At 36.5% G+C, this 14,123-nt stretch overlaps 1 protein-coding gene across 1 annotated transcript; it reads right to left on the minus strand.

Moving 5' to 3' along the window:
- Nucleotides 1-4,212: 4,212 nt before the first annotated feature.
- On the minus strand, nt 4,213-13,701 carry Fis1 (fission 1 protein). Its single transcript, XM_067093372.1, has 6 exons — nt 13,652-13,701; nt 13,194-13,289; nt 8,963-9,054; nt 8,619-8,736; nt 6,752-6,857; nt 4,213-5,579 (listed from the first exon to the last, which is right to left on the minus strand). The coding sequence occupies exons 2-6, from the start codon at nt 13,236-13,238 to the stop codon at nt 5,488-5,490; spliced, it is 453 nt and encodes a 150-aa protein (XP_066949473.1). The 5' UTR covers nt 13,239-13,289; nt 13,652-13,701; the 3' UTR covers nt 4,213-5,487.
- Nucleotides 13,702-14,123: the final 422 nt, after the last annotated feature.

Genomic DNA, 14,123 nt, shown 5'->3' on the forward strand with positions numbered 1-14,123 from the left:
TCAGCGTAAATGTGTGCATTATGGTCAGCGTTGAGAATATCTCTGTATTCACTAAGGTTCTAATTTATTTCTAGGCTTACACTTTTGTCACAGGGAATCAGTAGGCCTACCATTCTAGAAACAGAACCTTCGATTTTAATACATATTTCTAGATAACCTACATCCATAACAGATCTTTATAAACCATTTTTTTATTAATATTCTTATCTAATGAACAGTTATCATCATGAACTTTACAGTAATTACAATATAATGTAATATATCATACACTGCCAAACTATATCATTAGCTGCGAGGCCTTCTTATTACAACAGTGTGAGCCATCTCCTATATAAGCAGTCTATATGAAATTCCCATGCCTTTATTCTGCGTGACTGATAGGCTCAGCCTACATAAAGTTGAACTCCAAAATTTTCCTGTCACTGGAATACAATGCCATAAGTATCCAAAACATTCTATTGAAACACTAAATCATAACTACTACTAGTCATTTTCCTTAATTCCTGATTCACAAACACTACTGCATCAAGGCCAGGAACAGTTTAAAAGCAACAAAATTCACTTGTTTGATTATGCATTGAAAAAATGTCTCGACTTGTAATTCATTACTAGTCTAATAAATTCTTTAGCATTCTTTTTTAATTATTCAAACCAGGATAATTGTCCACAAACAAGCCCCAGCTTTTCCTATATCTAGATTCCCCTCTCACATGCAAGGCCAAGATTCAAAAACATCCATGAGCAAATATTTAAACATGCCTATGAACAATATATCAAATATGTCTGCAAGGTCATCTTTCAGACGTGCAAACACTTATGGAACGGTCCAAGGGGACCTACATTTTAATCACCCAGAAACTTGAGTATTTCAGTTACATCCACTGAGAGCCTACCTACACTTACAATGTAAACATTTGGCCAGTGGGAAGGTATAGGCCTAGTACAGCCTCTGTCAGTTGGGGTGGTGTATTTGTAACTGGTTCTATATCCTGAGACAAAGAACATGAGAATGTTAATTGGAAGAAGTCCTAAGTGCAAATTAAATTAACTTTTATAGCTGCATAAAACACAAAAGGAGCTGCTAAGTCTACTGCACATGAAACAATTCACTTCTTTCAACCTCATTTATTCTGATGTACCTAAAGAATATATAATTGTTGGTAATGCATTTCATTTTCCTGATTTCTGATAAGATAGTCATTGTTTATACTTTGTGAACCGATACGAAATCATAAGTGGTCAACCTCAAACCTACAGTGCAAGTAAAACAATTTGTCAGCAAAATCCCGCTTTCATTGGAAGTATTAATTTTGAAACTGTTAGTGGCTGGAGGCCAGAGAACCCTATTGTTTGCTCAATTGATAAGACAGGGTCACCCTCCTGAGATCAATGAATTCACAAATGAGTCCAGTGGTCTCACATAAGTGCCTTTCTAACTAAGGCTGGGTGGGTTCTTTAGAAGTAGCCCAAGGCTGATCCCTCACAGGATACAGATCCTCTCTGAAAGAAGAGAAAAGAAACGCCAGCCAGGCACGGTGACTGCTCTGGGGATCATGATTGAGAACAATCAGAATTACTGGTGCTGATTGTAGAAGCACGAGTCAAAGTTGGTGTCAGAATGAAACAGGCATCATCCGTGCCGCAGTTAACAATCGCAGAAAACTTCCTGAGATCAACCAGAGCCATGCTAGTAGTTCTTGGCGAGCAATAGAGCTCTATGAAATTTGTGCACATCAGAAGACCCTTATGAACCAATACAACTCCCCCAATGCATTTGAAAAAGGGCTACTAAGATGAGCTGGAAGATGACAAGTAACAAGGACCCTTGAGGGGCATAGTCAACCCTACCTGCACAGGACAACAACTGGAAACCCTTTGAAAGGGCCATACTCGAAAGCTATATGCTTACAACACTGAAACAATTAGCCCCCTAAAAGAATCATTGAGGTATCAACTTCAGTCTCAACAGGTAGTTGGATTAAAGTACATTAAGATCACATCAGTATGAATCACCTTTCAGCACCTCCAATTCTTTGGCAAAAACTTGTCTAGTCATTCACGTTTGGTACCAAGGCAGCTGAAAAAGTAGCGAGTGAGGGTACGGATAACCCACCCATTCACTCAACCACTGACGTCAATTTTTGCATGTCATTCAAGCCTGAACGCCACAAGAATGGAGCAGACTGTGATGCATTACAGTAAAGGACAATACTGTGAAATATTAGAAAAATAATTTTTGATTCTTTTTCTTACAAGAAACTTGAGCCATTGTTACGGAATGCCTCAAATATCTTTGAAACAAACTTAACAAGAGTTTGGCAGGTGAGTGCCAGATAAGGCTGCATTTAATGAAATCTCCAAATAACAGTGCTGGTTGGGGTAAATATTTAGATTTTATAGATCAGAGACATTATAATTAACATTTGGCTGGCTATATACCTTACAAATTCTTATAGGCCAGTTTCCTGGGACATGTAATAATGCAGCAGAATATATAATGTTGATCTATGGAGTATTTACAAAAGATTATTTATGATTTTCTTTAACAAATTTTTGGCTCTTCATGCTAGTGGCACTAAAACAAATGCAGTTTGTTTATTATAAAACAGTTTAATGGGAACACTGCGTCAAGTTTCCCGACTCTCAAAGGGCTCATATTGAGGATCTATTCTTCTATAAGAAGAAAACACTGAAGCTGGACAAATAAGTAAGAAGAGATGAAAGGAAATAGATGGAAAGTGCTAGGCAGAAAGCACTGCGGCTCGGACCAAAGCATTGCTGCAGAGGACACTTCGTACCACCTACAGTGTGCTAAGCAAGGGAAATTGGAAGAGATAACCTCAAATAGAGAGACATTAACGTAAAATTTATAAAATTATTTAACTTAAAAACACACACATTCAACATTTTCAAAACGTATGAAGAGTCTACCACAAACCAACATGTATAACGGACCACCCTAATAATCGACCATGAGAACTAATAAAATATTTGATGGAATGTCTACAGTATAGCGATATGTTCATTACATATTTTTGTCCGTCAGAATCAGGGAGCTGCTGCGAAATATATTTGTTTTTGCATTTACATATTATTAGTAAGTTTTTCCCGTAACCTTATGCTACCATGTTTTTTCTAAAATATTTGTTTACAAACAAATGAAACATTTTCTATTCGAATCCGTTTTCTGTTGGAACCTACCCTGACTGAATTGCCTAACAGACACATGTACATATACATACATACAATTGATGTACATGGCTTCTTAAATGTCTGACATCTTGAAAATATGAAGATCAAGAAGGTTCCGACTATTTCTAAAATGGGCCTTTCTATAATTATTCAGCCTCTATCAGCATAAAATGAAACAATCACACATAAAATTTGGAAGTGTAGGTCCATTTAAACAAAATTAGAGATCTGATGTGTTAGGATGAAAACCAAATAAAGTCACATCTTAGATTAATTGTGTTCACGATATGGAGGGGCTAGTGTACTTATAATCAGTACCTTGAAGTATTCGTTCGTATATTTAATAATGCAGTTTAATTTTTGCACATAATTTAATCAATTTCTAATTTATTTATTTCTTATATATTTAATGAATTAATTTATTCATTTCTACTTATTAAATTTAAAAAACATCAAAATATATTCCATAGGATGGCAATTAATTTTTCTGCATACAACTGCACAAGGAAGACAAGTTTCCAGGTCCACCTACTCTCTCTCTATCACTCAGTAACGAGTCACATGAAGTTATTTTTTAACATCAAGTGCATTACTTGTGAAACACTAGGTGATCTAATGCTGTATATGCACTAACAAAACTCATTGTGCAAGCTTATCCAAAGATACAAGACTCACCTTGGCTTTCACTTCTGGCAGATTCAAATCACGTCTGTATACAGTTTTACCAAACCTTTGATATAAGTGATAACTGGGAATGACAAGATTCCCCCAAAATACTAACACAAACTTAAAAGAAGTTCTCAGCAAATTGATAATCATGAAATTAATCATTCCAAAACTGGATTGCAGCTCTGGTGTAATAACGTTTTTTTAGCATGATACATCATATTGCACATTTGCAACCAAACATCCGATATACTGTATTGAATTTTTGAAAACATATATTACCATCTCATTCGCTGCGCAGTGAACAATACTAAATATAAAACAGCCAGCCGGGATTATACAATAACACAGATATCCTCTTAATAAAGCTTTCCTTCTTTATTAAATTCAAAAGTATAATATCATGACTTGGACAAGATCCTACAGATTTTTTTTATACATATATTACAATGTGTCTCTTAATATCATTATGTACTGTACATCTTCAAACCACTCAACGCTCCCGTTTGCGAACAGAATCTGCATTTTCTTCGAATAGTAATCCCAGTACATACTAACATTATGACACAACACAGTAAGTTTAAAACTAGTGACAAGAATATTAAAATATCATACACAAAATAAATACTAATGTGCGATACTTAAAACCGCTTCATACAAAACATTACCACAGAACTGCCATCAAAAGATAAATCAGTTTCTCTCACAGACATCATTCTCGTAGCTCCGGCTTCACAAAGAATATATGATCGCCAATGAAAACTTTATTCCTCACTTTCATCTGGTCGATATGCGTTTTAACTGGCGTCTAAGCCTCGACTTGTTTAAACCAAGCTTTTCTGGACCTAATAAACCATCCAATGTACAAAATATCCTTTAAGACTCTATACACAGCCATTACTCAGTTCAGTTAGGATATAATATAAGACAGGAATAAGCTGGTACTTTTGTATCAAGACAGACTACAACAGACTTAGCAAAATGGGTTTTACAGTTTACAGTATCTAGCTTGAAAGAGTCCCAATATAAAATGTTTACACACTTACATAAAAAGAGACCAGAGACAGGAGAGTATGGAGAATATGTCTAAAGCACTTGGAGGTCTGTACATCAACGCAAATCTCAGCAGGGTTAACAAATCCTACGTAGCGCAAAATATAACGCCATAGTGGAAGATCTCACCATGGTCATTACAAATTAGATGAGCTAAGTTGTACAATTTTGAATCAGACAGACAAAATATAATGTGACTAACAAAGTACTGTAGCTATACATAAACTAACATGTTTGAGTGGAAAATCCAAACCCATGCTGTAAATATATCAAATTACCTACAAACAACAGCCACTGATTGAAGAAAAGTAATCTTACTGAAATGAAATTCTAACAAAAGCTAGTTTCCAAGAAACAGGTTGTCTAAAGCCAGTTACAATTTGCTACAAGCATCTTTAAATGAACAAAACTAAGAATAATGAGCTTTAGTGTCTGAACCTGGAATGAAATTACACAACTGAACAGCAAAAAATCCTAATACGTGGTCTTCAAATAGCATTTTTTATTGGACAATGCTATTTCAAAGTGATGCGAAGAGTAAATATTCTCCAAAAATAGTGTAAATGAAAGACAAAATCAGTGTTTCTTTGCAAGTGCAACAGCTAATCCTGCCAATGCCCCAAGACCCAAAATGGCTCCGCCTGCGATTGCTGCTCCTTTGATTGCATCTGCAAAAGACAAAGTTACAATATTAAGGAATCTAGTCACACTATTATAACTATTACCTTCAGTTTAACCAAACCTTTGAGTTGACATTTTTAACACTCACACGTTTGTTCATTATATGTATTACATCTTAACGTATTTAATAAGTTATAACCTAACTACCTGGTGACCTGAAAATCCTGAAGATTTTGAAACAGTTTTTCCAAGGAATTTGTTTCCATGATTAAATCATTTTGACAAGCTTTTAAAATGCTACTAAAATCACTGAAATTAAGTTCAGTGGCAAATTTTTTAAATAATCCTAACTGCTGACGATATTGTAGACAGTTCTGACGTGAAAAAAAAATATATTAGCATAAAGCACATGACGAGGAAACATAGATAATTTTTGGACAAATAGAAAAAGCCTGCACAGATTCATACTTCATGCAAAATGCAAGATGGAGGATCAACATGCCTGTATTGACCAGCCTGACCACTTTTCTACTTGCAAGCTGGACTGACCACTGACCAGCTTATGCCTCCTTATATCATCACTCAGCTAGCAGTTGTAACCATCACTTGTGTGGGTGAATGTTTAGCTTAGGAACCCTTTGTGCTTGGACGATAGTCACAAAATTAAGAAATGGCTTCACCATAATAATGTGACGGCTTCTTTCATGGGAAGGACTCTCATGGTGCTATATGTCTGAATTATTCTTATAATCTTTACATTTTCCCTTGAGGCTTCTTCACACAGTTACTAGGGAAGCTCTGGACCTCCAGGGGCTTAAAGATCACTATGCTAATGTCCTTTTAATCACAGAGAGGATGTTTCATGGACAGTGTTACTTGGTGGCAGACCTGATCTAACAGCTGATGGCTCTAGAGAAGCATCGACTTGGTAAGTACTGCTACTATATTACTAGAAAACTTCCTTTTTTTCTTGAGTGAACTTCCTACAAATAGATTGGCAAGATTCATGCATGGCCTGGAAAAAATCCCTCTTCATCTACTCCCTTTAACATTCACCATTAGCTGTTAACATTATCTCTGGCTCACCCCATTTTTTTGCTTATCATTCAAATATAAGTTCTTTAGGATAGCCTTGTGAGTATCTAGAACCTGAATACCTAAGAGTAACAATAAAAACGTAGTGGAAATATATTGAAATCAACTGTATATGTTTACTAACCTTTTTCCATTCGTTTCTTGATCAAAGTTTCAAGTTCGAGCACTTGTCTATTAGCCGGTTCAACTTGTAATAGTCCTCTAACATAATTCAAGGCAATTTGATATTCCTGCAAAAAAACAGGGATTTTTATAATCATTGTTATAGAACTGATACACAATAAATGTCTTCTCACTAATCCTGGAAGCTGTAAAGCTGAAAAAAATTTTAATATTTTCAGGTAATACACCTTCCTTTACTAAATATTAATACCACAACATGAACAAAGGTAAAAAGTATTTAAGAATTTATAGATATATTGTTCCATTTATACTATCTTCCTCAGCTACATAATGAGTTTAAAGTAATAATATTAAAGAATCTAAAAATAAATATAACATTATTCCTTCATAGGGAGAATGGTCATTCATTCACATCACCTGGAATTTGAGAAAATACAAAGTCTAAAAATCATCACACAAATTCTAAATTTGAAAAATAATATAAATAACTATCTTACTGAAGCCCATTACCTCAGTATTCAAAGGAATAAATAAGAATTTACCTAACAGATAACCTTACTCTTCTACATGTGAGATCCCTAAAGCTTTGTTTTTGAATCAATGCATTTGTAACCAACGAGCAAGGAGGGAGGAGGGACCTTGATGTAGAGCACTGGTTTGTGTTTAATTATTCATTTGTTAGCTCACATGAGGATGCAGAATCACAGAATCACTCTGACTTTGTCTGTCAGACAGTCACTGTTGTCTACAGTAAGTTATGTTCTAAAAGGTGGCAGATTACTGAAAGTTTCAGAGGTTTTCACTTGATTACCCTGATGGCAGAAACCACATGGCAGAGCACAAAACCTTTCACGGTTTTGCCAAGACATCTTTGTTAGCTTCTTTTAATCACACTACCATATCACAGACTGCACTGAAATGCTAAAGAAATTATAAAGAAGGCACTGCTGGTGAGTTATACACTTACTAAGGGCAGTTCCAAAGGACCCTAGTCCCTACATGATACCATCCAAAAAGAACCTTCAACCAAAACAGAAGCAGCACCAGACCAATCCTGATCTTGCTCAGAAGACTATGACAAAGAGTGTCTACAACGGACCACCTCTGACATTGATTCCGGATCCAAAGGCACCAGAGACAATCCTGGTATGATTACCTCCTCTACCCACTGGCCAAGAACCAATATCAAAACCTGCTCGACTTGTCCTACTAACTGATAAGATGTGGGCGCAAACGCTAGACCTGTGCTGGACAGTGGACAGTCCAAGACAGTACCCCTCGTGGAAGAATTATCACACCGGTAACATTCCCTCTAGGTAAAAATACAGTCGCCATCGTTCATACCACAATCAACCACATAATCAAAAAGAATGCCAAATCTGTCATCAGACACCACAAAAAGGAATGTCAACAACAGCTATGACAGAAGTCAGGTGATGTAACAAACAGCCATGATAGAAGTCCAGCAACAGCAAAGGTATTTGTACAGCAATGAAGCCAAACTTCAACGACCAGACCAACTTTCACTGAGGGTACATCCATATAACAGAACATATATACTCCAGTAACAACAAAAGATATGAGTGAGGGTACATCCATATAACAGAACGTATATCCTCAAGGAACAACAAAATATATGAGTCAACAAATGAAGTTATTACACTTATTTCAGTAACATATATATGCCAAGGCAGGTGACTCACTTGAGAGGAAGACAAACTTTTGTTGAATGAAAGTTAAACTTGATAAATCCCACATTCCACCAGGCAGTACGACATGGGTTAAATAAGAGGTTTTGAAACCATATGGACACTTAAGAAAACGTGTTTTTGCACTACTATACTGTACTGTAGTTATATATAGCTTACCTTTAATCGTGCATTTCCAATAGCCAAGTAAAACACATAGTCTCGTTTTCCACTTTCATCAGGACTTTTGTACAATTCTTCTAGCAAAACAACACCTCTCTGAATATCAGCTGGATATCTGAAACATTAATGACTTCCAGTTAGGTATATTTGTGGAGCAACATAATTCTATATGGTATACATCAACAATTGTTTAAACACCAAATACAATAATGAAGATTAGCATTCAAACAAAACAAAACAAAACATAAAACATTATGTCACACATAACTGTGTCGTTCTGAGTGAAATCAAAGGGAAATAAAGATGAACGGGTTAGGTAAAACAAAATTATATAGACCTACCTGCTTCGAACTAAGAAACATGCATATTCAAATTGGGTTGTGCTTGAAACTTCTCCTCTACACACTTCATCATTGTATTTCTTTTCGAATGTCTGGAACAAACAAGAGCATTAGAGAATCAAATGACTCTTCATCACATAAAAAATTTGGCAGAAGAAACATTACATCATCTATTTTACCATACTTGTTTTACATATCCTCAAACCTTTACATAAATATGTAGAACATGTTGTCATATTAAATTTCTTTAAAACACTATAAAACTATATGAAAACTATACATATAACACAATAATTTGTTATTACAGAATTCTGTTCCCATATTTGGAATGTTCCATCTTCTTAAATCTAAAGCTTTTATATCTCTCAATACTCCTTTCCTCTGCTCAGAGATTTCTATCACTGGTCCACTGCGTTCAATGGGAGAGTTCCTCCTCCTCCCCTCAAGCAGCCTTGTACCCATACCACCTCTTTCTATATTTGCTGGGCAAAAAATCAGAACTCCCTAGACTGCACCAGGTACATCTCAGTCTTGGAAATGGCTAATCACAGGTGCAACTTTGGCATTACAGTAGCATTAGCAAGATTGGGAGGTGCTGACTCCCAGCTAGTTAAGGCCTCATTAAATGTTTGAAGCAAAACACAAGTTTTGCGGGTCTCAAGGGAGGACAAACTCCTAAATCATTAAGTTCTGTTAGTACTAAGTACAAGGCAGAGATAGAAGACAGCCTTGCAGATCTCTAATCCTAAGTTGCAGGGCAATGCTGGTCATGCAGAAGCAACCTCATGCCTGGTAGAGGACTGTAAATGCAAACTTGACCATCTTTGCTAAGGAAGCAAGATCGACAAGGTTGGAAAAATGATTCTGCACCAGGGAATCACAAATTGTCAGAGATTCAACAAGATGATGATGTGTAGCGTGCTCCTCAAAACTAATTATAAAAATCAGAAGCACTCCAAATGAGGTATAACACTGAATAGATGAGACATATATCTGACAGTCAAGGAAAATCTATCATAAAAATGCAGGGGCAGAAAAGTGCCGGGCACTAGTAGTGAAAGACTGGAACAAAACGCATGAGGCAGGAGTGGAACTTTTTTCAGTGTGTGTCAGATTACATGAAAGTGTAATAAACTGCAGCCCAAGAAGACAATCAGTCAATCTGGAGAAGGAGCAGAGGTATGATTCTCTGTGCTTAGTTAAACAAACATATATAGTATGCTGTCACCATGAGTTTGAGTCCCCTTCTCCTCAGAAAGATTCAAGAGGTCTGGAAATATGGAAAGAAAGCGGGCAGAAGAACTGAGGATGGAGTAGAATGGAGGAACTCCTTAGAACATGCTCCTCCCATAGCTGATGCCAAATGCCTTTCGACAGGCTTGTTCAGTCCTCATTTTGAGGAGGAATCACTAGCAGATGAAATAATTCTTGTCTTCTCTCCTCTTGACTGATCTCTACCTGAGGGTTGGTCTGAGATGGGTTCTTATAACAGGACTTGTGGTATCGAGTCTCAGCAAATGCATGACTCACTCGTCCTCACCTCCATTACCATATTAATCATTCCAAAAAATGCATATAAAGTGCCAATATACATAGCAAAATGTAACACTGAGAATACTGTAAAAACGCTCAAATTTGCACAGCAATGTTATATATGCTTTGACATGAATGTACTCAGAATGAAGCAAAGTACAATGACACAATACCAAAACATTTTACACTTGAACTGAAAGAAAGACTCCTGTTCAATGCAAATGAAAGCACGTATGAAATCAACATTACGCCGTAAGTACTTCAATTTTAAAAAATTGATTGCACTTTTCCCAGATACACAAACCTGATGGGTTTTATGTGGGTATACCTCCTCTGCTACCTGGTTCGTTTGAAGCTTAGTAACAAGATATTTAACTAGCAGCAGGTAGGTGAGGGGTGGGGTCTCAATATGCAACTGACTGCTATCCCTTACCTTTTCCATAGGCAAACATGAACAAATGAAGAGATGACAAGAAGTGAGATTACTATAATAGACTACAAAATTGCATATTAAGGCAAAATATACTTTATCTTTAATAAATTACAGTCTGTTCCAACAAGAATATATACTCCGTTGATTTTTATGTTTTAGATGCACTCCTCAGCTGGGAAATCAGAATGTGACGTTACAAACAGCTTTCACGTTTCCATACAGTCTGTGCCTACACCAACAGACTGAAGGAATGCTTAATCAACACCTATAAATCTCAGTATACTGGGCATGTGCATGAGCAGGGAAATACTGACTGCTGTATCCTACAGAGCCTGGTATTACTAATGCAAGAGGTAACAAGAGGACTACGACAGAGTTTGGGCAAGATCTTGCCCTAATTCATCAAGCCTACAATATTTTATCCAATTCTATGGTGATTAAGTACCACTGGTGAAGCACAAAGAGTGGAAGAGTCTGGGGTAAACCCAAAATCTGGGAAGGCACAGGAAGGCACTGGGTTCTAAGCATGCTCAGATAACCCTGTGTCAACCCTACCTACAGAGGAGGTCCCAACTGCAGGCAAGGGATCACAACCACTTTTTTATCCATAGTGTACTCACTAACAATTCACCAAAATTACAATTAAAGTAGAAAAGCTTCAACTTGCAGTCAGTATGAATACAGCCATATTTCTTCCTTGGTAATAAACGAGTTCTTTCTTGGTAATAAACATGTGAGAGGAGGAGTACATCCGAAATAACACACCGACTTCTAATTAACTACCTTTTTACCAACTCCAATTCCACATGAGGGCTAGTACTAAACACAGTGAAACAGTGATTCATCTACACTGTTTTGCCGTGTTTAGTACTAGTCCCTGGAAGGCCAAATGTATTTTTTCGCTATGTTTAGTACTAGCCCCTGGGGGATAAAATGTCCCTTCAAATGTCCGTAAGTGCATTTCGCAAATTTGAAATTCAGAAAAAATCCTCGATTATTTACATATATTTTATTTTTTATCGTGATAAACATTAGTTTGCACGAATTATACATAGAATATTTTTTCATTTTTTTATGAAGATTCAAAATATATAATAAAAAATCGAGTAGGGACGTTCGGACCGGAAACGAACATTGTCCCTTTAAAAATGTAAAGGCCAACAATTTGATTAGCCTTACCAAATGCTGAATTTTAGAAAACCGTGACCTGACCTAGCCAGGTCTTACTTTCCTAACCTGATTTAGGATGCCATACCCTAACCTGGTAGGGGGGCTTTGCCCTCTAGATCCCCTAAATAATACTGAATATCCGTCTCCCTACTCAGTGGCTGGGACTAAGTTACTAGCCTCATAACACCTATGTCTAAAAGGCCGTTTAAGGTAGTGGCTACCTTAGCCTAGCCTAACCAGTGACCAAATTTCAACAGTTTGGCCTAAACTGGCCAAATCGAATAGGATAGGCAATACAGATGGTGGTAATTCTAAGTATTAGCTCCGCACGGACTGTATGGAACGGTTTCACGAATACGAGAGACGTTAGGGAACCATATAATAAAGAAGGGATTGACTAAATCAATTTATATTAAAAGGGACCATACTAACCTAACGTACCCTACCTAACCTAACCTAGTAGGCCGCGTTACTTAGCCAGGGGGGGCGGAGAGACTCCACTTTTCCCCAAAAGTTCCCCTTATAACACTGAGCATGAGCAATAGCAAAAACGTGATCAGTTCTGAGGTTAATTACAGGTTAATTACAATCGAGAGACAAAAAATAACGGGAAATTCTTGATAAGCAACAAAATACTGTAGAGTCAATTTCCAAGGTAATACCCGACGTGGGGCCAATACTTCGTTCTACCCAGCCTGACCTGATAGTAATTAGCATGTCAAGCCTGACCTGACTTTATCAGACTGACTTTATCAGTTCGTGAAGCTGTCTAATGTCAAGTGCGGTATCTCTACGATAGTATATCTAGAATAAACGTCTATCTAAAGCTTAAACTTACTTAGCATCATGAATTAATTGAAATATAATTATTTTCCATTACGAATTCATCGAAACAATCATTTATATATTAATTTCTAATTAAATAAACGAACCTTTACCTGAGGAACCGTAAGGGTCGAAGAAAGATTTAGGACATTTAAACCCTTTACGTAAGGGAGATATGCATATATTACTCTAGCTCATTAATGTGGCTGAATATTCGTCACAAAAGCACCAAACCAAATTCAAAATTAATCACTGTATCGCCGTACTGACCTTTAAGTCCTCGGAGGAACAAACTTCAGTCAGAACGTCCTCCATGACTGACGAATAACAATACGTCGCGGGCAATGATGTTGTTACGTTACGACCCTGAAACGGTGTCCATAAATAGCGAATAATGGGTCGTTTTGAAAGAAATATACATTATAAATTGTGACTAATAACGTAAATTAAATCTATAATCCCATATTTATTTGGATATATGTTTATTCTACGTAATCTTTGAGAGAACTGTGATGTAATGTAATACTTGGCGAACATTGCACATGGGAAACTACTGTTTACAAATGACGTCTCTCAGAGTCACGTATCTTCTCGTTGTTTCTAGGTGCCAGTGGAATGGAGGCACATTTAGTTTTAAAATGTTATTAGACTGGGTTATAAATGAAAATTTAACTAGGATTAATATTGGTTAATGACTGCGAAGGATAAAGATTAAAAACATGACGTACCGGATGTCGCTGCGCAGTGCGTATCCTTGTACAGGCTGACGAAATTCTCCTGACTGATAGTCACGTGCATGCGTAATTACAGTAATGAAATTGAGAGAGAGAGAGAGACGTTTAGATCTAGTCATTGCAAGCAGATTGTTGCTATTCTTCGTATATGTAAATTATGTTTATAATCATCTCCTTAACATTAATTAAAATTAAAATGTTCGTTGCTGGATTTGTGAAATCTCGTGTTCTCAATCGATCAAATGATCAGTTTTCTTTTTTTAAAACAATGTGGGATTTTACGTCATGGAGTGAGGGTTAATATGAAATTTAATGAAGATTCATCTTATATTTTCCTGATTAATTAATCTGCAATTGCACATTCTATGATGAAACTTTTTCAACACTAGGAAAACTTATATCAGCGTGCTACACAAACGCACTTGTCCCGTTTTCTTTTTAAAAATTAAGGTTGTGTGTCACGATA

Source organism: Macrobrachium rosenbergii, chromosome 50, assembly GCF_040412425.1.
Source record: "Macrobrachium rosenbergii isolate ZJJX-2024 chromosome 50, ASM4041242v1, whole genome shotgun sequence".
In the NCBI taxonomy this organism is placed as follows: Eukaryota; Metazoa; Arthropoda; class Malacostraca; order Decapoda; family Palaemonidae; genus Macrobrachium; species Macrobrachium rosenbergii.

Excerpts from the sequence above, each read along its gene's own strand:
- Fis1 (XM_067093372.1), bottom strand. The coding sequence starts at position 13,238 with ATGGAGGACGTTCTGACTGAAGTTTGTTCCTCCGAGGACTTAAAG. Across the intron at positions 8,737-8,962 it reads TGTTTCTTAGTTCGAAGCAG|ATATCCAGCTGATATTCAGA; the intron begins GTAGGTCTATAT and ends TTAATGTTTCAG. Across the intron at positions 5,580-6,751 it reads CAAGAAACGAATGGAAAAAG|ATGCAATCAAAGGAGCAGCA; the intron begins GTTAGTAAACAT and ends TGTCTTTTGCAG.